General features: G+C 39.8%; 1 protein-coding gene across 1 annotated transcript in view; it reads left to right on the top strand.

Moving 5' to 3' along the window:
• The window catches only part of AFF1 (ALF transcription elongation factor 1), a 202,367-nt gene that overhangs the window by 137,152 nt on the left and 40,980 nt on the right, over window positions 1-24,235 (top strand). The window contains exons 5-8 of the mRNA XM_054591768.1: window positions 10,846-10,890; window positions 16,347-16,433; window positions 19,419-19,455; window positions 23,270-23,321. Coding sequence (XP_054447743.1) covers window positions 10,846-10,890; window positions 16,347-16,433; window positions 19,419-19,455; window positions 23,270-23,321 — 221 coding nt within the window. The remainder of the gene's footprint in view (window positions 1-10,845; window positions 10,891-16,346; window positions 16,434-19,418; window positions 19,456-23,269; window positions 23,322-24,235) is intronic.

The following is a 24,235-nucleotide window of genomic DNA, read 5'->3' as shown; positions in this document are numbered from 1 at the left end:
TACTGAATCATTCATGGTTGCTGTGCCCACGGTGGGCTTCATGGGGTCTCATATGACATTTTATCAAGGCACAATATTTTACAGCTTAGATCAGCAATTTTCAACCTTTTTCATCTAATGGCATACAGAAACTATTGTATTTTGCCATGTGTAATGCACACTGTTTTTGCCCAATTTTTTAGCATATTTTATTGATTATGCTGTTACAGTTGTCCCATTTTTTTTCTCCCCTTCATCCTCCGACACCCTGTACCTCCCCCCTCCAGCACTCCCCCCCTTAGTCCATGTCCATGGGCTGCATAGATCAGTTCTTTGGCTGCTTCATTTCTTAAACTATTCTTAATGTCCCCCTGTCTATTTTGTACCTACTATTCATGCTTCTTATTCCCTGTACCATTTCCCCCATTCTCCCTGCCCCTACTGATAACCCTTCCTGTGATTCTCCATTTCTGTGATTCTGTTCCTGTTCTAGCTGTTTCCTTAGTTTGTTTCTGTTTTAGGTTCAGTTGTTGGTAGTTGTGAGTTTGAAGTCATTTTACTCTTCATAGTTTTGATCTTTTTCTTAATAAGACCCTTCAGCATTTCATATTATAAGGGCTTGCTGATGATGAACTCCTTTAACTTGACCTTATCTGGGAAGCACTTTATCTGCCCTTTCATTCTAAATGATAGTTTTGCTGGATGGAGTAATCTTGGATTAGGTCTTTGCCCTTCATGACTTTGGATACTTCTTGCCAGCTCCTTCTTACCTATAAGGTTTCTTTTGAGAAATCAGCTGATAGTCTTATGGGAACTCCCTTGTAGGTAATTGTCTCCTTTTCTCTTGCTGTTTTTACGATTCTATTCTATTCTTTAATCTTGGGGAATGTAATTATGATGTGTTTTGGTGTGTGCTTCCTTGGGTCCAACTTCTTTGGGACTCTCTAAGCTTCCTGGACTTCCTGGAAGTCTTTTTCCTTTGCCAGGTTAATTTTTCAAAGAAGTTTTCCATTTCTTGCTCTTCCTCTTCTGCTTCTGGCACCCCTCTGATTTGGATATTGGAACGTTTGAAGTTGTCCCTGAGGTTCCTAAGCTTCTCCTCATTTTTTTGAATTCTTGTTTCTTCATTCTGTTCTGGTTGAATGTTTATTTCTTCTTTCTGTTCCATATCGTTGTTTTGAGTCCTGGTATACTTCCCTTCACTGCTGGTTGGTTCTCTGTATGTTTTGCTTTATTTCACTTTGTATAGCCCTCATTTTTCCCTCTATTTTGCATCCATACTCAATCATTTCTGTGAGCATCCTGATTACCAGTGTTTAGAACTCCGCATCTGGTAAGCTGGCTGTTTCCTCATTGCTAAGTTCTTTTTCTGGAGTTTTGATCTGTTCTTTCATTTGGGCTGTATTTCTTTGTTTTGGCACACACCTTACATTGTAAGGGGTGGAGACTTAGGTATTTGCCAGGGCGGGGCAACCCGCTTCTCTGTTGTGGTGCTGTATGTGGGGGAGGGGTCAGAGAGGGAACAATGCCTCGTGCTCAGCTCCCGCACTGCTTTCTTTCACTTCCCCTGCAACCTACAAATAAATTGTGCCCTTCTGGTGCTGTTTCTTGGGTGGGTAGGTTTGTGTATGTCCTAGGACCCCGTGGGTCCCTCCAGTGGATTCTCCTGTGAGACCAGGAGTTTCTCTTGTCATTGCAACTCCCTGGGTTTTTAAACCCTGCATTGTGTGGCCTGTCTTGCTCCCCAGTTGTTCCTCAGTTTATCCATACGTGAATATGGGTAATCCCGGTCTGCCAGCCACCGCCTCTCCTGCCCCGTCTGGTAACGTTCATCGTGCCCTGCCATTCTCTCCACCCCAGCTGCCCATCTCCACCCTTCCTACCAGTCTTGATGTGTGTTTCTTCTTTAACTCCTTGTTTGTCAGACTTCCATACAGTTCGGTTTTCTGGCACTTATGGTTATTTTTTGTTTTCAGATTCCTTGTTCCTCTTTTGGTTGCAAGAAAATGAAGTGTATCTACCTACACTTCCATCTTGGCTGGAAGTCTTGCCCAAATTTTTGAGGGGAGAAAGGATGCACATTATACATGAGTATAATGATTACATACCATGGGTGTAATAATGGGTATAATAGTCCTTTGTATAATGAGCACAGAAACATGGGTGAGCATTATACACAGCAAAATACAGTAATTTACCAAAATTCTGCAGCACACCAAAAAACACATTTTTTGCCGATCGGACCAAAAAAGGGTACAATTTTGATTCATTCACACTGTATGGCTATTGTTTATTGGCTATTGTCATTTTTTTATTTGACAGTCTAAGGGAAAAGAGGTCAGTGTCCCTGACTAAATAGTCAGGTATTGATTGCATGTTTCAAAAATTCTTTAGGCACGTTTGTTGAAAATCCTGAGCAAACATATTGCTTCCAAAATACAGAAAAAATTTCAGCCCCGGCTGGTGTGGCTCAGTAGACTGAGTGCCAGTGTGCAAACCAAAAGGTCTCTGGTTCAATTCCCAGTTAGGGCACATGCCTGGGTTCTGGGCCAGGTCCCCAGTTAGGGGCATGCGAGAGGCAACCAATCAATGTATTTCTTACACATCGATGTTTCTCTCCCTCTCTTTCTTCCTTCCCCCCTCTCTAAAATTAAATAAAAATAAAGTTTTTAAAAAAATTTTCAGAATTCACTTACTCTATAATTACTTCTTGGTAAGGTCATGTTTCTGGATTTTGTTGGAGATGCCAGGAGATCACAGAATCAGATTTATTAATTTCACAGATATTACTTGCATTTTTTGTATTAATCCAGAATTATGCTAAGGCCGTGGGAGGTAATAGAGATGAATCAACTTTAGTCCACACCTGTAGGAAGCCAGTCTGGAGAAGATACATTAGAACTCTATGGCCTGCCATTCAGAGTTGAAGATGGCTGAATGGTCTGGTGAAGGAAGACTTCCAGAAAAGGGCATCCTATGTTTGTGACACACCTGCTTCCACATTCTCTGCTCTTTTCTAGATGCTTCTGTATGAGGAGAATTGTTTGTTCTTTTCACAATACATTTTTGTTGGATAACTATAGGTGACCTATAGATTGCTTATCATTTTTAAATCATCTTGCCCTTTATGAATCTCCTTTTTCCTCTCCTTAAAAATTTTATTCGGGGAACTTATAGAGATTTCTACAATTAGCATAACACTAACTGTGTCAGCCTTCACATCTTGCAGACAGTTTGGTGTTTAAAAGAGGCTTCCAAGGTCCATGTGACTAATTCTTTGCTGCATATTAGAAGTTTATCACCTTTAAAAAACTATATCAACCCTTTCCATTATTTGAAAATATTTGGGAAGATATAGAGGGTGTTTAATTTTTTGAAGGGATAATTTAAGAAAGTTGGTTTACAGTTTATATAATATTACTATATTATCCTTTAAGAAAACTCGAGAGTATCATATTTTCTTTTTTCTAACTCATTATTCTTCCTTTCTTATTAACAACCTATAGCTCTCTTTTTTTAAAAACAAAATGTGTACTCACTCTGGGTAGTGTAGCTAAGTTGGAGCATTGTCCCATACACAGAAAGGTTGCAGGTTTGAATCCTGGTCAGGGCACATACTTAGGTTGCAGGTTTGATCCCTAGGTTTTGTCTCTCTGTCTGTCTCTCTTCTCCCCCCTCCCCTCCCCTTTCTGAAACCAAGAAAAAAGTGTCCTCGGGTAAGGATTTAAAAAAAGGGCTAAAATAATATTGGTACATCTGTCCAGGGATTTTCTAACTTCTTATCCTAAAATTCTGGGTGTGAATAGTTTGGATAGTTGCCCAAAGGGCATGATACTTTAGAAGAAATACTGCCAGCACCTTTCTGCCTTTTCCAGCCGAAGTAGGCACACCCCGGCAGTATGAGTGTGTCCTTGGAATAGTTCTAGTTATTTAGGTAATTTACTGTGTGTTCGCAGAATAAAGTTAATTTTATGTCAAAACCTTGTTGAGGCAGGCCTTGTGGTTTCCTCCTCTAATCTGTTTCTTGGAAATACTGATTATGGCATCTTAATGATAAATGCTTGAATTTATTTGCATGACATTAACTTTAACATGTATTGCCTTATTTCTTCCTCAGAACAATCCTATGAGGCTTTGTGTGTTTCAAATGTCTGCTCAGTATTTAAGTGTGACTGATCAAAAGAGCCCCCCCCACCCCCAAAAAACCAAAACCCTTCTCTTTCAAGGACTATATATAGTCCAGTTTGGGAAACAAGAGTGAACTAGCCAGCAAACACTGGGCCACGTTTTGATAGCACAGATTTCCCCCAGGAACACCTCACCCTCCATTAGGGAAAGTTGACTGTAAATCTGAACAGGTCAGTGTGCTAAGTGTTAGTTGGGGCAAGCCCAGAGCACTGAGGAGAAAGCTGGTGACATATTCAAACAGATGTGTCTTGGGGAGTAGAAAATCGCATAAAGACAAATAGAAAATGAAGCAGATGTGGCAGAAGACATTTAGGTGTATTTTGAGAATTTTTTTATTCCTTTTTTTAATCTCAATCTAATGTTTGTTAATCTGTATCTAATTTAATTTATGGCTAAGTAACATTTTATCATTCAGAAATTAAATGGTAAAAAGATATACAGTGAAGATCTTCCTCCTATTCTATCCCCCAGCAACCTAGTTCAGCTTTTAGAAATGGTTTCTAGTGTGTTATTCCCAATGGTATTTTATGCATAATAAGTAACTCTACAGACATGTTCTTTTCTCACTGTTACCTCTTCATGTACAGAAATACTGGCACGAACTGCATTTTGTTTTTCCCCCCTCCTGCTTAACAATGTCTTAGTGATAAATCAACACGCGAAGAGCCTCCTCTTGTCATAAGCTGCATAGTTATTTCTGTGTAAGCTGTATGTACCACAGTTCTCTTAGCTGGTTACCTAGAGATGGGCATTTAGACAGTTTCCAGTATCTTCTATTTTCAAACTAGGCTGAAGTGAGTAACTTGTACATATGTCTTTCTGTACATGTAGGAGTTGCTGTTAGGTCACGTTGCTGGGTCAGAGTACGAGAAACTGGTGACTATTGCCAAATTGCTATCTTCAGAGGTTGGGTTGCTTTACCTTCCCACCCCCACTCTATCTTTTAGATACAGTGTTGTCAGTCCTTTGTTTTTTGTTTTGCCAGTCTGATATGTGAAAATAATTTCTAAGAGTACCTTAGTGTTTTCAAGGACAAAACAATGTAAAATACAATTTCTTCTCTGTCCTTAGTATGCTTATTTTCATGTTGTTTGTTAGTTATAATGTTGACTGGTAATTCAGACAAGCAACAGTGTTCAGTAAGTCTTTAAAACTCAAAAAATTGGAATTGGAAACTTAAAATGGTATTCTAAGTTCTGAGGCTGAACACATACCAGGAAGCAGCATGCGATAGGTGATTAAGCAAGGCAGAACCTTTCTCTGCTACACAGAACTTGCAGTCTGGAGGCAGCAGAGATAAAACTTGCCGTGCTTTGACAGGAAAGTACGTACAGCTGTGGGAGCACACGCACAGTTTCAGGAGGGAGGGAATCAGGGAATGTGCAGGTTTTATGTTTGACCTTCATACCAACCCTGTGAAGCGATTCGGACTGGAAATGCTGTGCCTTTATCTCCATGAGGAAGGCGTTCCAAACAATTTGACTCTTATCCAGGATTGCAGGGTCAGAACTGGAATCCAAGATCTTTGGCCTCCTTCCTCAGCACACTGCCTTTGTGCTCCCTGCAGCTCCCGGTTGGTGATAACTGAGCCTTTTTGAGAGTTGCATTGTTATAAAAGTGCTGCTCTGTTGAAACTTGAGAGACTTAAAACACAGTATTGCGAGAGCTTCCTGGACTCAGTGGTAAAGTATATGTCTTCCGTCCGGTTCTTTTTAGCTTATTAAAACAAACTGTGTAGTGCTTAGAAGACATTTACTAACTATTTTATTTTGGAGTCAGTGCATTTCCTTATGATTACACAGTGTTATTCCAAGAGGAGTGAGAAATCAGACCAAGGCCATCATTGCCACCTTTTCTGGTCTGAAGTTTTCTGTACTAAGGGATGTGTCTAGAGTTGATGGGTTCCTTCAGCACAGTAGCTTTCTCCCCCTGCCAAGCTAATGACCGTGAATCTTACAATAGATGATTTCAAATGGAGGAAATAATAGTATATAAAGAGTTTAATGCACTGTCAAGTACAATATGTAGTCAGTAAGTATTGGGTTGGCCAAAAAATCCATATGGTTTTTTCTGTAAAATAAAAACACATTTTTCATTTTCACCAATAACTTCATCGATTGGGATGTTTTGAATATGTCAGTTATCTCTTGCTGTTGGCTTCTAGAGCGTGGAGGCCATGAGTGCTGCTAAACATCTTCCAATGCATAAGACAGCCCCACAGCAAAGAATTATTTGACCAAAATGTCAATAGTGCCAAGAACCTTCACAAACTACTTTTGACACACTCGATGAATCACAGCACCTTCTCCATACACTGCACAAATCTTTTTCTTTGTTTTGCGTTTCAGTTGCGTTTTACCTTTCTTGAAGTAATAAAGCATAATATGCTGAAAATGCTGTGTCTCTTCTTCAATCTTCAATATTAAAATAGCTTCACAAAAATTCACCAATTTTAATGTTTTTTTTAAATGCACCCTGACATGACAGCTGTCACAATACAGTCTAACAAAATTGTTTTGAATGAAGTTAAAGACAACTAAGCACTACTAGAGCCATCATATGAAAAAGACTAAATGAACTTTTTGGCCAGCCCAATAGCTGCTGTCATTCGAATAAATAAATGAGTGAGTGAGTGAATGAATGAATAAACAAACAAACAAACAAACAAATAAAGCAAGCAAGCCCTGGCTGGAGTGGCTCAGTGGATTGAGTGCTGGCCTGTGAATCAAAGGGTTGCCGGTTCGATTCCCAGTCAGGGCACATGCCTGGGTTGCTGGCCAAGTCTCTGGTAGGGAGCATGCGAGGGACAACCACACATTGAAGTTTCTTTTCCTCTCTTTCTCTGTCCCCTCCCCTCATTCTGAAAGTAAATAAATAAAATCTTTAAAAAAAAATAAAATTATGGTTTTGTGCTGAGACCATACCCATTGAGGAAGTGAGGTCTCTGCTGGTTGGTCTCTCTACGTTCAGGACGCCAGGAGGGGAGTGCTGTCTCCTGGGCACCGAGCTATTGAAGGGGGGAGACAACAGTGAGATTTGTAGTTGTAAGTGCCCTTTGAACTACAGCGTCTTGATTCATGCAACTAGGATAGATTTTTGTTACTGCTTTTTATCCTCTCTCATTCTTTAAGGATGTCTTACTGAAGATCTTCAGCTTTAACTCACCTGTTCTTAAGGGAGGCTGACTGCTTCCTCTTTGGCCACAGTGTGAAAGGGGGCACCTGCGCCTGAGTGGCGGTGCTCAGCTGGAGAGCCAGTGGGGACAGTGGATTTTACTTTTTTGCGAGGGATAAGGTCACAATGAATTGTTGAACTGGATTGTTGAAATGGATTGTTGAGACCCTCCCTTTTTGGAAAAGTCTCCTTCCAGTGGCAGACTTGGAGGAGCCAAGTTGTACTTAATTAAACAAGGCAGCCTCTTCTTCTAGATCTTGCTCTGCAAGCACATCTGAAATAGCTATACTCTAGTTGCAGAGTCTCTGATTTGGGGGAAGAGTGGAGCTACAAATCTCAGGTAGATGGGACGTAAAGTGGGCTCTGATATACAGACTGTGTCCTTACCTGCCCTCTTTTCGATGTGGTTTTAAATGTATCTTGGTGCACACAGAAGTCTTCAGGGGAAAAGGGGCATTGACTCTAATTTTCTAACTTACAAATAGTTCAGTGTAGATGTGCAGGTGGGTAGAGGTAGAGAAAACTATAAAACAAATGTGGTAGAATGCCAACATTTGGGGAGTTTGAAGGGTTTGTGGAGATTCCTTTTACTATTTCTGAAATTTTTCTGTAAGTGTGAAATTTCTAAAGAAAAAGTTATATATCTTAGCATTTTTCCATGCAAGCACATATATTTACATTATTATTTTAAGTCTGCATAACATACTGCTAGGTGTACTGTGAAGCTTTTTAGCTGGACTGCTATTATTGGTCATTGATCATTTCCAGTTATTCGCCATTATAAACAGTACTGATTAGAGATCTTTAACTATGATGTATTCTCAGGTATTTGAAATGGCATTCCTAAACCCCTTTCAAATATCCCCACTTCTGTAATGACCTCATAGGAAAGTTCACAGCAAATTAACCAGTTACTGCTTGAACCTAAGAACTCATCTAGAATTTTTAATAGGTCACATGGTAGCTGTTTAGCAATGTGTATCTTACCTCGATACTAATAAACAAGAAGCTATAGAAAAATGTCTTCGGTTCTGGTTTGTCTCATGTAATAAAAATTTATTATTTTTATTTTTAATAGTTTATTTTTTATTGTGTTTTCCTATTACCATTTTCCCCGCCCTCCACCCCCTCTCACGCTCCGCCCAGCACCGCCTGCAGTCCCGGTGGGTGAGTGCTGCTCCTTTTCTGCTCCGCCCCCACACCCCACCCCCAGAGCTGTCAGCCTCATGTAATAAAAATGTAGGAAAAAAAGAATCTTTCAGTGACGTGAAACATCTTGGCTAAGTGTTGACTACTTGAGTCATTACAAAGGTTAGAAAGTCTTTTCGTGTCCTGCAGTTGTAGCCTCTCAATCTCACTCTGTTGGAAGCAGTGAGATTTTTTGCCCTCATTCCAGCATGCTTCACTTTTTCATTGTCAGATGTTTTAATTGGATTCCCCTGCTCATTCCAGCAATGGATAGTATGAGGCGACTGTTTGACCAGAGTTAGTACAGTCACATGCTCTGTTCTGTTGATTCATCTTCAACTTCTAATGGTTGTTTTTCCTAATGATGCATGTGAAAAATTGAGACCATAGAATATAATTACATTTTACCCTCAGGTCAAAACAGCATTCACTTATGCTAATGCTATTTTTAGCAGAAATGACAAAACAGCGTGACATTACTGCTAATGTTTGGTTCAGATTTTAAGCATCCGTTAGTGGTTTTGAAAACAAGAAGTGGGTAAGCAGGTCTAGTTATTAACATGCATAATGCCTGCAAGCAGGTCAGGTAGGACCAGCAGATAAAAAAGATATCCACGATTCCAGGATTATACCTCCTAACTTCCAGGCCCTACCTCAAAAATAACAAATTGCAAATATTTCAATAAAGCCCGTTCCATGAAATTTATGTGCTTTAAAAATGGACTCAGACAGGTCAAATCACATTTGAATTTTGACATGTCTGTTACTCGCTTCCAGGACAGTGTGAATATTGTATGTTCTTTTCTTTCCTTTTTCCTTCTTCCTATAAGAATAAACTAGTATGAAGGAAACAGATATGTAAACTCTAATTCAGGCATTAGCAGGCAATGCTGTATTAAATTACACTCAAATTAGAAATAAGAGCCAGGAAAAGAACCTTCTTCCATCTACTCTAGCTGTGAATCAGATATCGCTCCAAATTGACTAGGAGGACCAGCGCTTTGCATAGCAGTGGCAGCAATAGGAGGGGCGTGTGTGGTACAGAGCTTGCCCAGGGCGCGGGGCTCACAGATTGACACCCATCAGAAGTTACTGAAGTCATGGGTTTTGTTTCATGTCTCTCTTTCAGGGAAAGCTTTTTCTGTTTTGGGTTTGGGTGTTTTTTTTTGTTTTTGGTTTTTTGGGGTTTTTTTTTGTTGTTGTTTTTTTGCTTTAAAAGATTTAACTTTTCCATTTCCTTTGCACTTAAAAATATAAAGACTGTAAAATGACATTTTCTAGACACTCTCTGTGGTGGTATTAGCAGAAGCAACCATCGTTTCTTTAGGTGGGGATAAGGAGGAGGTACAACTAGTGGATCCTTCCTCCAAGTCACTATGTAATCTCTCTCCTTAGTGTCTTTCTCTGGGGAAATATTGTGTGTGTCTGTATATATGTACATATTTGTATGTATATGTGTATATAATATGCATATGAAAGATCAAAACGCTGACCTGAAGTGCAGCTAGAGACATTTAGCTTTAAAACGAATTTTTGTCAGGTTAAAATATTACCAAAATTTTTAACCTTAATTGGATGTTGGCCTCCTTACTGTGGGCTTACGCTAAGGCCTTCAGATCATTACCATCTTTGTGTTCCTTTAACTTGGCTCACTGGACAGATGTTGCTGTGAAGGCGCAATCTGTGACACTGGCTCTGAGTCGTCTCTTTCTGCCTCCACCTTTGTTATATTCGTTATTCCCCTGGATTTAAGAATATAATAAATTTCTATACTATATACATTTTCCATTGGAAACTTTTTTAAATTTAATTTTTTTATCCTTGTTCAAGTACACTTGTCTCCACTTTCCAACCACCACTTTCCCCTGCCCCGCTCACTCCCACCTCCCACCCTCAAGCCTTCCCCACTTTGGCTTTGTTCATGGGTCCTTTTTACATGTTCCTTGACTTGCCCCTTCCCCTTCTTTTCCCCCATTACCCCCTCCTGCCTCCCTTCTCGTCAATTTGTTTTTTATTTCAATGTTGCTGGTTTTATTTTGCTTGCTTGTTTGTTGATTAGGTTCCATATTTGAAACTTTTGACCTGGAGGTCATGGTGAGTCTGTGATTGTATCCAGCAGAACCCGCTCCTTCATGATTAAGTCAGGTTAATCTCCTCTGTTCTAGTTCATCCAAGGTGTAAAGTTCCTAATATTTAGCAAGTACAAGGTGGGTCCTGAGGTGATTCCCCTTATGAGAGTATTGCTGTATTAATTGCAGCATCTATTAATACTGTAATTTTTTGTATGCTAATTTGTTTTTCCTTTTTTACTTTTAGCAGACCTATTCCAATGAAGTCCATTGTGTGGAAGAGATTCTGAAGGTGAGTTTATTGTTACTGTTTCTCACTTGAGGAAATATTTAAGTAGGCGGGCATATATCTACTTACTTTGACTTTAGTGAAAAGTTGAGATTCCAAACCCTTTTATATAGCCCCCACCGCACCCCCAAACACCTCCAGAAGCAAAATTAACCAGAGCAGTAATGGAATCTAAAAACATTATGAAACTCTCTGACAGATTTTATTAATAAAAATGAAGTCTTCAAACTTGGAAGCATTTGGACCAGAGTTTTAGGACCTGTCTTTCAAGTTTTGCTTGGTTGTCCAACACTGGGGAAGAGTTGCCCACTTCCCAGAGGGGAAACTCCCTGCAGTGATGCGGTAAGGGAAGCATCAGCCACTAAAGAGTGCCCGATTTATAGCGGTGGTGGTTCATTGGTGGCATCTTATAGGTAGAGTCGTATCTTCAATGAGTCGTATATTCAATGAAGTTAAATAATAAACTTATTGACGTTTAATAAACTTCAGAAAAGAAATAATAAACGTCAATAAGTTTATTATTTAAATTTTTTCTTCAGTTTTAATGAGAGAGAGAGAGATATTGATTGATTGTTGTTCCACTTATTTATGCATTCATTGTTTGATTCTTGTATGTGCCTTGACTGGGGATCAAACCCACAGCCGTGGCATATCACAATGACACTCTAACCAACAGAGCTACCCAGCCAGGACCAAGACCATGAGTTTTTAAAGAGATAAAAAGAAAAATGGAAAATAAATGGACATCTTTAGACCTAACTACAAAGAGGGCTTATTTTTTGCTCTTGTTTATTGAGTGTGCTATGAACATTTGTGCTGCTTCTACAAATACATCATCGAATTTCTTATCCATTTGTTCATGTTTTCTTTCACAAGGATGACAAATTTTTCCTAGCATTTAGGTCCAAGGGGGGAGAAAATTCCCTTCATGAACCAGCATGCTTTTTTTTGTCAGAAAAGAATTGTATAAACTGTCATCTTTTCCATTTTAGCTTTAATTTCTAGGAAATCTAGAGTTGAAATTAATGCACAGTTATAGTAATTGTAATAATTGAGAGTTTTGTTTATTCCTCATTCCTCTATGGCTTTTAATTTTCTTCTATATTGGTTTTAATGACACTCTTGCTTTATCTTTTACTGTAAGTTTTCTAATATTTTTTGAAAGTAGGGAAGAAATATATTTGACACATGCACTTAATAATTTGTATCTCTGTTGCTCACTCTTTTTCCTCAAAATATATGCTTGACCAATTTTTTTCTTTAATTTTTAGTTGTAAAGCATTAAGTGAGGTGGAGCTGAAACTAGTGACTATATTAAGTATATTGGTTACCTTCTCACTTACAAAATTTTTGTAAAAACAGTGTTTACGCAGATGTTTGGAAAATATTTTTGTTTTAGTCTTTTCTCCCATACTATTGTAATTAGGATTTTCTGAGAAAAAAATACTTCTAAGGAAGCATATTTTATCCTGCTAAAAATGAGAAATTTTTGTTAACCAGCAAGCATGAATAATAACAAACAAGCTATCTTGATCAAGTTTTGTTTGATGCTCTCCCTCTGGTATTTCTGAAATTCTTTGGTATGGCGAGTCATAAAAACAACAAGTAACTTAGAAAATATGGCTATAGCATTTTCTCTGAAGTTGTGTGTGATTTGTTTTATGATTATTTCCAAAATAAATGCAACAATATAGATTAGTTGTCTCTGCATACGTGAAACGCTTCTCTTAGGTCTTGATGTATGTTAATATATGACTGTCGAATCCTTTAGGATGATGGTATTAGAGCTTCAGATAAGCGTTTTCAATTTAAATTCATCTATCCTCCCTCTCCTCTAACCCAACATCACATTTTATGAATTCTTACTTACCTGGAAACCTTGCTTGAAACCAAGTGGTTAATATAAGCAACAGGTGAGTATTTTTACTTGGAAACTATAAATAGAATACCAAATAGAAGCATGTGCTGGCCACTTAGAGTCTGTCTCCTTCACTTCTCTGTTTATGGCCTAAGTTCAGTTGCGTGTCCTCCGTGGGCCTCAGTTTCCGCTTCGCTAAAATGAAGGCCCTGGGCTACTAGATGACCTCCAGGGTCCATTCCAGCTCTCTCTCTGATGTTGACCCAGATACTTTGCTCTTCCTCATGGTTCCTGTTCTTACCTTGTACCAGCAATTTATGAAGATTTCCAGGAATCCTAACATAAACCTTTCTGATGGGCAGTAGAGTCAGTAAACAGTTTTCTAAAAGAGAAAAATCAATCATGGAAGATACTGTTTGCTTCTCTAGGGGAAATATTAAGGATAGAAGTGTTTTAATGAAGGGGAAGTGGTAAACTTAACTTCTGCAGGCTGATGGAGTAACAAGATAGCAGACAGACACTGCTGGAAACCAGGAATTAGTCATGCACAAGGGTTTAGACAGGGCATTGTGTCCTTAATGGGTGAATGAAAATAGCTGAGGTTTTCTACTTAAGGTGGTATAGCCTGTACAGCCTCTTGGGGGAACAATGCAGAACTTATATATGTTGCCTTAATGCAACATTCCTGTGACATTGGTACAATGAGCGGTAACGCTATTGTTTGTTTGTTCATTTATTCATTTATTCAACAAATACCCATTAAGCGCCAAATACTTTTCTAGGCACTGGGACTGCCATATGAATAAGAGAGAGCCCTTGCTCTTGTGGAGGTCAAAGTGGGGAAGATGAATATATAATAAAATGCCAGATATTGATAAGTGGTATAAGTCATATGGCAGGCAAATGAAAGTTTACTAAGCCGAGGAAAGGGTGCAAAACCTTCAGGTGGGAACAGATTGGTGTGTTCCAGAACAGCAAGCACTAGACTGTGTTTAGAGCAGATCGAGTGAGGTGGTATGAGGAGCGGAGACAGCAGCTGTGTCACCCAGAAGGCCAGGACTGGGGCAGTGCCAACTATTTTACCCCCACTGATGTGATAAGTCATTATTAAGGCTCGGAGCAAATTCATGGCCTTGCGAGTCTGGGCAGCTTCCTCTCCTTATCGTCCCAGTTCTCTGAAGGCCTAAATCCCTCTCCTGAACTAGACAGGGAAGTACATAAATTTTTTCATACTACCAACCAACTGCTCAGAAGCTGAAAGAGTTTATGCACATTCCAACTGCCTAACTGAATCGCCAGGACAGCCTTAGGCATTGAGAGCACAATGGATGTTTTTGGGGAATAATTGGTGACTAAAAGTCATAGATTGGAATTCTGAAGAAATTGGAATTTTAAACGAATTCTGAAGAAATTCTTGGAAAACTTAAGGGTGGTACTTCAAACAGCTTCTGAATTAATTATGTTTTTACATTATAGCATTATAATGGTCTAGTAGCTTAACGTATAGTCAGGTAAATAAAACAGCAAGGAGCTCCCCTTGGTGCAGTATTGAAGTTCTTTAAAAGCTAGTCTTTTAATTTTTTAAGTGCTTTGTATGCACCAGGTACCCAAGCATTTTATGTAAATTACCCTTAACACTTAGGAAAATAAGTGATCTTGGTCTACCTGTTACTGAGAACTGAGGCTCAGAGAGCTCAGACAACTCAGGCACACACGGCTGGTGGGGGTCCGATTTAGGATTCCAGGCTGGGGCTTTGGCTCCAGAGCTCTTACATTTAGTACAGAACTAATTCCTTGTACTGAACCAAACCAGTGGCTGGATAAGGGGATGCTTTCACCTTTAATAAAAATTACTCAAAAAACCCTGGCATCAGTTACTTTGCTTGTTACTGTGCCGGGCCATTTATGTTGCTCGTGAGGCTGTAGCAGCCTAGAGAGTGGCTGTGGGGACAGGCCGGGGGAGATGTGGACAGAGATTGGGATTGGAAATAACCTAGAGTTCCATGTCTAGTTGCTGCGAGGATCAGTGGGTGCTTCCGGGGTCATAGAGAGGTTGGTCAGTATTTTGAGGAAAATGAAGTGTTGCAGTACACAACGTGTTATAGAGAGGAGGTAGCAAAGCCTGAACCAGGGTCATTGGATGGCTGGTAGAGAGTTGCCTGTCGGTCTTTAAGCCAGTTTGCCAGGCAGGTCTAACACAGGAGTCATGAGCAGGGGAGCAGCCCTGAAAGGAGTCACTCACACTTGTTAGTGTCTTTCCACAGTGTCACATTCATTAGGGGAGATTTTCCCCAAAAGCTAGTAGAGTCACACGCAAGTAGAAGTGTGCAGAACAAGTGTCCAGAGCAAAGTCCCAGTCACTGGCGGAGTCTGCAGATGGAGAGACGAGTGTCACCTGAGACGAGTCTCAGGCCAGGCGACTACAGTGGCAACACTGTCCAGTGCAGTGGAAGTCTGGCACGGTTTCAAGCGTGACCCATGGTACAGCCAAGTTTGAGCCTCGGGTGGTCGGAGCTCTGTGTTCTTATAGCCCACGATGGGCAGGGGTCCCACTCACATCCGTGTCCAGATGGAGTCCTCTTCTGGGCGTCCAGACTTGTGGTTTTGGGTGTTCCTGTACCCCCTATTACCTCAGTCTTGACATAGCAATTGGCATAACTGTCATGGCTGACAGTAACTCCATATTGGATTGTTCAAAGTGTTCAAAAACTCTGCTCTACTTTTGCTGTATACATATGGGAATGCATTTTTTTTTTTTATCTTAGACTGGGAAGGCAAGAGACCTATATTCTGTGCCCTCAGCCACTGGCTTCCCGGGGCACCCAAGTCCAGTCATTTGGATCTCAGTTTTCTCATCTGAGACAGAAGGGTTGGAGTTAATGATTTACAATGCCATTTTAGCTCTTTAACTAAGTGCATGTGTTTTTCAATGATTTTTTTTTTTTGCAAAGTAAAATATAATTCATGAATGTGCTGAGAAAAAAGAATTTATGTCAAGATAAATGTATTAACTTGTAAGATTTAGAAACCTTGATTCTGTGAAGAGTGAATAGAAATTAAGCTTCTGTTAATGGAAAGGCAAGATAATTTTTTAAGGCTCTCTCCTCCAAACAGGTCTTATGTACTAATAGTGTGTATCAAGGAAGGGTCAAATCCATTAAATCTCTCCCAAGAGGAACAAGCGACTGTATTACTTGTTTGCTTAAGTAAAACAGGAAAGTTCTTCTTCCTTTGAACTTAAATAATTCCAGGAAATGTAGTAAAGAAGCTGAGGGAGAAAGAAAGCATTGAGCAGATACTCAGTTTTCACAGTTATGTAAGCTCTAGTAATACCTATCACGTTTTTACACTTTATGATATTCAGAGTGTTAAAGCCATTCCTCTTCTGTGCTCTTGTTTTTCTTTTTTGAACTGATTTTGGAGATTATCAGCTTTTGAACATAGTCCATTAAGTAGAAGTTTTTTTAAAGTAAACTAAATAACTTTTAAGGTTTCACTTTTCGTTTACCATCTATTCATTCTACATTGTTTAAAAAGTTAAGCAGCAGTAAATGTTCTATTTATAACTGACTTTTTCTTCTCATTCTGAATCTCTTTTCAGGAAATGACCCACTCGTGGCCTCCTCCTCTGACAGCAATACACACCCCTAGTACAGCTGAGCCCTCCAAATTTCCTTTTCCCACAAAGGTAAAGGTAATGCTTTATAAATGTAGCAGGCACTGCCTCCACAGTGAAAGGTCTGGGTATTGCTGTGAGCCAGATTAGTCAGTTATTACTTGTTGAAACCTTTGGTGTTGGGGTTAAAATCTCAATTAATTTGGCTTCTGGGGTGCTTCATGATGCTTTCGAACACTTTATTCTCCAGATTGTGTCAGTAAGAACATCTTACATTTGTATAGGGCTTTGTAGTTTATGAAAGCATTCAGGACTTTCTGATAAATTTTCTCATTTGAGGGTCATTATCTAGAGATGGGGAAACAGGTACAGTAAAATTAAGTGAGACAGGTTGTCTGATTCCTAGTTTAGAATTTAGACTCATACATATACATACATACATACATACATATGTGCACGCATGTACCTTACACTACTTACACCTCTTAAATTTTCTTAAAGTTTATAACATGATCAGCTACACTTGTGCTGGCTTTAATAACAAACAGACCAACAGCTGACTTACATGTTTCTGTTGCAGTAATTGTGAGCAGTGTATTAAAAATAAGAACACTACCATTTTTCTTTTTTTCGGGGGGGGATCATACTTTAGGATAGCGTTCAGGGTATAGCAATCTCATCATCTTCAGGTCTGTGTTCTGTCTAGCTTGGTCTAGCTTAACAAGGCATGCACATTGTTAATATATTATAGCTATTCCTTTCCATGGTAATTGTTTTCAAGAGGTCATGTCTCCCCAAACCAGTATTTGCTACATTAGATACTTTACATATTTTCTAACGATAGTCTTTTTTTAAAAAGGTGATTCATTATTACTGGTTTTAAGGTAAAACATTATATATACTTTGTTGAAAAAAAAAACTTTGCTCAACACTGAAGGAAAAATAGAATTTAAGAAAGAAGAGAAGCAGTCCAGCCAAGATGGAGGCGTAGGTAGATACAGTTTGCCTCCTCACACAACCAAAAGAAGGACAACAACAAGTTTAAAAACAAAAAATAATTAGAGCTGTCAGAAAATCAAACTGTATGGAGGTCTGACAACCAAGGAGTTAAAGAGGAAACATTCATCCAGACTGGTAGGAGGGGTGGAGAAGGACAATTGGGGCTGAGAGGATATGTGGCAAGGCAGCGGCTGGAGGACCAGGTGGTCCCACATTTTTGTGCACATAGACTGGGAGGAACAGATGGGGAGCGAGACAGACTGCGCAACCCAGGGCTCCAGTGCGGGAAAAGAAGGTCTCAAAACCTCTGGCTGTAAAAAGCTGTGGGGGTTGTGGCAGCAAGAGAAACTCCTAGCCTTACAGGAGAGTTCGTTGGAGAGGCCCACAGGGTCCTAGAATGTACACAAGCCCACCCACCTGGGAACCAGCTCCAGAAGGGCCCAATTTGCTTGTGGGTAGCGGGGGAAGTGACTGGAAGTTGGGTGAGAGCCGAGCAAGTGGCATTGTTCCCTCTGCCACATACAAGTTGCCCTGCTCTGGCAAATACCTATGGCCCTGCCCCTTCCAACATAACAGGTGTGCTGAGACAAAGAAATATGGCCCAAATGAAAGAACAGATCAAAGCTCTAAAAGTAGAGCTAAGTGACGAACAGATAGCCAACTTATCAGATGCACAGTTCAAAACACTGGTAATCAGGATACTCACAGAAATGATTGAGTATGGTCATAAAATGGAGGAAAAAGTGAAGTCTATGAAAAGTGAAATAAAGAAAAAAAAATATGGAATCAACAGTGAAGGGTAGGAACCAGGCCTCAAATCATGATTTGGAGCAGAAGGAAAAGATAAACATTCAGCCAGACCAGAATGAAGAAACAAGAATTCAAAAAAAATGAGGAGAGGCTTAGGAACCTCTGGGACAACTTTAAATGTTCCAGCATCCAAATCATGGGGTGCCAGAAGGAGAAGAGGAAGAGCAAGAAATGGAAAACTTCTTTGAACAAACAGTGAATGAGAACTTCCCCAATATGGCAAAGGAAATAGACTTCCAGGAGACCCAGAAAGCTCAGGGAGTCCCAAAGAAGTTGGACCCAAAGGAAGTACACACCAAGGCATATCCTAATTACATTCCCCAAGATTAAAGATAAGGAGAGAATCGTAAAAGCAGCAAGAGAAAAAGAGACAGTTGCCTACAAAGGAGTTCCCATCAGACTATCAGCTGATTTCTCAAAAGAAACCTTGCGTGCAAGGTGGGATTGTAAAGAAGTATTCAAAGTCATGAAAGACAAGGACCTACATTCAAGATCACTCTGTCCAGCAAAGCTCTCATTTAGAATGGAAGGGCAGATAAAGTGCTTCCCAGATCAGGTCAAGTTAAAGGAGTTCATCGTCAGCAAGCTGTTATTACATGAGATGTTAAAGGGACGTATCTAAGAAAAAGAAGATTAAAAATTATGAACAGTAAAATGACAAGCTCACAACTATCAACTGAAGCTTTAAAAAAACCCCAAAACCAAAACAAACTAAGCAAACAACTAGAACAGGAACATGCTCACAGAAATGGAGATCAGCAGGGAAGGGGCTGGAGAAGAATGGGGGAAAAGATACACAGAATAAGAAGCATAATTGGTAGGTACAAAATAGGGGGAGGACAAGAATCATACAGGAAATGGAGACACCAAAGAACTGATGTGTGCGACCCGTGGACCTGAGCTAAGGTGGGGCAGGGTGGGGGTGATGCTGGTGGGAGGGGCAGCAGGGCAGAGGAGAATAAAGAGGAAGACAAAATGAAACAACTGTAATAGCATAATCAATAAAAAAATCTATAAAAGAAATTGCAGATGAGTATAAGAGAAATACGCTCTGCAAAATTACTTTTGTGAAGGCCATGGTGACTGAGTTGCTAGAGATTTAATTGGGGAAAAAAGAAAGAAAGAAAGGGAAGTAATAAAACCTACTTTACATAAGAATTATATTTATCAGTGTTTAACATACTTAGCCATGATTCATCCTTAGATTTGTAAGTCTTAATAACTGGAGATTTTTATTTTTCTTTCTAGGATTCTCAGCATATCAGTTCTGCAACCCAAAACCAAAGTAAGTAAATGTATGCAACTGATTATTACACTAAAGAACAAAACATGATTTTAACTCTTTTAATATTAAAAAAATCCCATTAATTAAAAAATGCCCCAGCAGAGATAAGGGTTTCCTGCATTCAAAGACTAGGAATGGCAGGGCAAACATAAAGCTGTTCTTTAGGTGGAATTTCAAATTGTTGGGAAGACTTCATGAAGCTGTCTTAGTAAAGTCCTTAGCAAATAGCATTTGGTATTACCAGAAACATCAATATCTTGCATGAGGCTCTCAAAGCATTATAATCTAGGAATTGCATATGGGGGTGAGCAAAAGTTTAAAGTTGCCAGTGATATTCTTCTTAGTTAATAAAGCTATTGTAATAATTGTACCTGCATGTATTTTTCCATACACAGACTGTAGACCTATTTTTGCCAACCCCTGTATAAGAATAAGGTGGGAAATTTTGTGTGGTTCTTGTATTTTCTTTTTACATAAAAGTAAGAAACTTATAAAGAATATAGCACATTGCTTCTTCAGCCCCTCTATATGTGTCCACTTTGTACTTAGTTTTTGAACCCCTTTAATGGATGGTAAATAGTTGAACATTAAGGGGGAAACAGAAGAAGGGTAACTGTTTCCAGCTTTTCTCTTCATCAGTAACCCTGGTAAATTCTTTGTATCCCAACTACGTGCAAGGTATTTTATGCCTTACAAAATTGGATATGGTATTTGTAATCATTTAGTTCATTAATACGATGTGGTAAGTATCTAAGTTACGAAGTTTTAGTCTTCAGATGTTGGGGAGACCAAAGTAGGCTGTGCGAGTGCGCGCAGCAGGGAGAGGGAGCTCAGAGACGGATATTCCAGGGAGGTGACTTTTCCTTCTTATCTCCCTACCTCATTCTTTTCCCTCATTTACATTGCCTCCCGCTGCCGCCTTTGATTATTCTATTAAGTTGGATGTGAGGAGAGTAAAAAGAGGAAAAAAGCAGAAACAGAACATCCTTCCTCCATAGCAGGGGTGGGCAAACTGCAGCCTGAGAGCCCAGTTTGTTGTGCAGCTAGTTTTTGTAAAGAAGGTTTCATTGGGACACAGCCATACCCATTTATATATTATTAAGCTACAAGGTACAGCATGCAAAGTTTAAAATAGTTGTTTGGAGGATTTCTGGAGCTGTGAGCCAGGAAATGTGGATGAAGGCTAACTACATGTGAGAAATATATTTATCTGAATGAACAAATACATATTTCTTATAAATCACAATATCACAGCACTTTAAATAAATATTTATTATAATTAGGGAAAAAACACATATATATCTGACTGTTAAAGAAAAAGTTTTCGGCCCCCTGCCCTGGAGATACTGAATATGGTCTACAAAGAACTCTAACTAAATTTTCCCCAAATGCAGAGAAATAAGCCCAACCATCTTGCCAGTGTTGTATAAGCAGCAAGGTAAACTGAACAGAAACCGATGGTTGCCTGGGGAGACTGGGAAATCGCTGTCCAGAAATAGGTACTAGGTGGAGCGTCCCTGCGGACAGGTCTGCTGCGCGCTGCTTCCCCTCCACTGCAAGGCTGCCCGCCGTGCAGATTCTGTCCCTTCCACTGGGCTACTCACAGCTTGATGGCTAACTCCTGGTTTAGAAAGACCTTTCTGTCCTTGAACATGTGTAGTTGAAGATGGACTAGTAAATGCTTTCTTGTACAGGTATGGGTGGGTGGTCCTGTCGGCCTGTGGAGTCATGTGGGCAGTTTCTTTGTTGCTCTGATGAGAAATTTTCAGACACCGGCAGGTCTCCTGTAGATCTTGGCTCACCAGATGTTTACCCTGGGGTCTTGCTGCTGCTGCTTTCTCTGTTGGTGTTCTGTGGAACCGTTTGCCTTGGTGAGAATGCGGCCTTTGTGGCACTTAGTTGGACCCTAAAGGGGTCTAGTTGTGCTTTGGATGAAGAGGGAGTAGAGTTTCTGTGGATATAGCTTTCAGTAAGGTAGAGCTTGACATGTATTTCTTAAAGTACGCCTAGCAAGAGAATTTAAACATCTTGAAGAGTGATCGATCATGAGGTTTTGGAGTCTTGTAAAGTCTAGAGAATGAAGCCTACATGTGCAAATCGTGGCCGCTTAAGGATGGCCAGAGCCTCGTGGAGCTTAGGGTCCAGTCAAGAGGACCGCATGGGAGTCCCTGTGAGTGGTCAGAGGGGCGATTTTAAGCCCCCGAATTTGTCATCCAGGCCCTAGCTTTCTAGCCAGAAGGGGAAGCAATTTTAAACTGTCATGTAAGGGCTGCTGCCACCATGAGGATAAACTGATTAATTACAAATATTCAGGGGTCTCCACACGACATTTCTGAAAAATATCACTCACCCTTGCCTAAAAGTCATCTGTATTTCCATTCCACTCCAAGTTCTGTTTCAGGTCCTTGTGACCTCGTGCTTAGACAAAATCAGTAGCCTCTTAACTGGCCGTTGCCTTCACACTTTATGTTACCCGCTCCCTTCTAGGTTATACTAGGCCAAACCTCCAGGATAATCTTTCTGAGAAATCGCTATACCAAGCCCCTGTGTAGACCTTTGGTGGTGTGTCATTGCCCAGCAGGTAAAGTCAGAGCTTCCCATCCTGGCCTTCAGAGCCCTCCAAAATCCGACTTCCACCTGTGTTCCCAGGCTGTTCGGCAGATTCTGCACCCCAGCCTTACCCTCTCCAAGTCTGTGCCACTTTGACTCCTCTCACACGGTACCTTGTTCACATTGTCTCATCTGCCTGAAGTTCTTTTTACCCTCCTGCCAGAAGTCATTCTGTCCAAATTTCACCCAATCTTTGTGACACAGTTCATTTTGTTCCCTTTTTAATTTGTACTGCAGCTAGTTTTTGTAAAGAAGGTTTTATTGGGACACAGCCATACTCATTTATTTATTAAAAGCCACAAGGTACAGCATGCAAAGTTTAAAATACTTGTTTGGAGGATTTCTGGAGCTGTGAGCCAGGAAATGTGGATGAAGGCTAACTACATGTGAGAAATATATTTATTTGAATGAACAAATACATATTTCTTATAAATCACAACATCACAGCACTTTAAATATTTATTATAATTGGAAAAAATACACATATCTATCTGACTGTTAAAGAAAAAGTTTAACATTACCAACAGAAGGATCATTCTCTAGATCCCTGGGACAGTTAATTTATGATTGATTTGTATACTTAATTTCACATTGCTTCAGCTTGTAGGTGTTTGTACCCCTGTTTGATGTCCCACACTCAGCTGTAAGCTCATTGAGGACAGTATCAAATGCTTTGAACATCCTGTTTACTAGGCAGTCTATACATAACCTGTTAAGTATATAAATTTTAACGGAGGGAAAGGTGGGAGGAAGAGCATGATTGGTCAAGGATAGAGGCTGTCAGTCGAGTGCTTACAGGTCACCGATTGATATGAGAGATCAAACCAGGTGAGGGGCAGGGAGAGCACCCCTGTCATGGTGCTTCCATTGGAGCTCCCACCAGCTGACATCAAGGAAGGAAAGTCTCCTGTGCACAGGAAGTCACCAGCAGTGTGGCAGGGCCTGCTGCAAGCAGTGCTTTTCAGAGTGTTTTTGTTCTGTTAAGGGTTTTGAATTCTTAGCAAGCCCTCTCTCTAGAAGTAATGTAAATACTGGTGAGATTATACCAAGTGCAGAGTTTAGCACTCTGGCTGACAGAATGTAAAATATACTAAGTGTTCAGATGAAAAGGTAAGGGGAGACAGCAAAAAAGGGAATTTGTAACTAAAAATCTCATGAATATATGTCATTGTGCTGCTCTAACCACTTTTCCCTCCCCTCACAGAACAATATGACACAGCTTCAAAAACCCATCCTAATTCTCAGCAGGGATCATCGTGAGTAAAATGCTTTTGTTTATTAAAAGTTTATAATACATTGTAATTTCCCACGTAAACCTCTTGCTTGGATTTTTTTTTTTTTTCTTTCAAGTAATGGCTTTCATAATATCCTGCTGCACTGCAGAGGGAAGAGATGACCCACATTTGTATTTCGATTAAGTTCTGTTGAAGGTTTAGGCACCATAGGAGAGTTTGCTAAGGGGTTTTCTGAAAAGAAAGGCATTTGAACTGCTATTTACATATTTACTGAGGAAAATAGAATATTTCAGCTTTATAAATTTTAGTTTTAAGTAGCTTTGACTTTTGCAGACAAATTTTGGGGGATGTGCACAATTTAAGATATTCTGCCCCCTTTTGGCCTAGTTTTAAAGAATGAGTCCTATTGCCCAGCTGTTCTTTATTAAGGCCAAGTAAGTCCAGATATAGTTTGGGTTTTTGGAACAGTTTTAACTGTATAATAAAGATTTTTAAATCAGCTTTTGACCCAATTTGTCACTTCTTGATGGTATTGAACTAATAGTTCTTTTCACACACCTAGAAGTGATGTTCAGGGACTCGAAAAGAATGCCTTTCCCTCCTTTAGTATCTGAACAGTTTACTAACATGGAGTTATAGTCCGAGAGGGTTTTAGGTTCAAGCTCCAGCTTTCTTCTCTTTTCTAGGAATAATATTTATTCCATGTATTTGGGAAGAGGGGATTGCTGTGGATTGAATATTTTTAAAACAGTATCGATGAGGTAGAGGTAATTTTGTCTTCTCACCATGGCTGAATGTGGGACCAAGTTAAATCCCTGGTCTCCTGCACCACTGTTCCCTGAATGCAGTCGGTTTTCATTTCTCCATAACAAAGTAAGAAAACAAGAACAATATAGGATTTTTTTAAAGGTAAATTAATTATAGTTTAAGTGATG

Source organism: Pteronotus mesoamericanus, unplaced genomic scaffold (genome assembly GCF_021234165.1).
Source record: "Pteronotus mesoamericanus isolate MK-2021 breed Mesoamerican mustached bat unplaced genomic scaffold, CSHL_Meso_final scaffold_232, whole genome shotgun sequence".
Classification (NCBI taxonomy): domain Eukaryota; kingdom Metazoa; phylum Chordata; class Mammalia; order Chiroptera; family Mormoopidae; genus Pteronotus; species Pteronotus mesoamericanus.
This window is presented reverse-complemented; position numbering and strand designations above follow the sequence as displayed.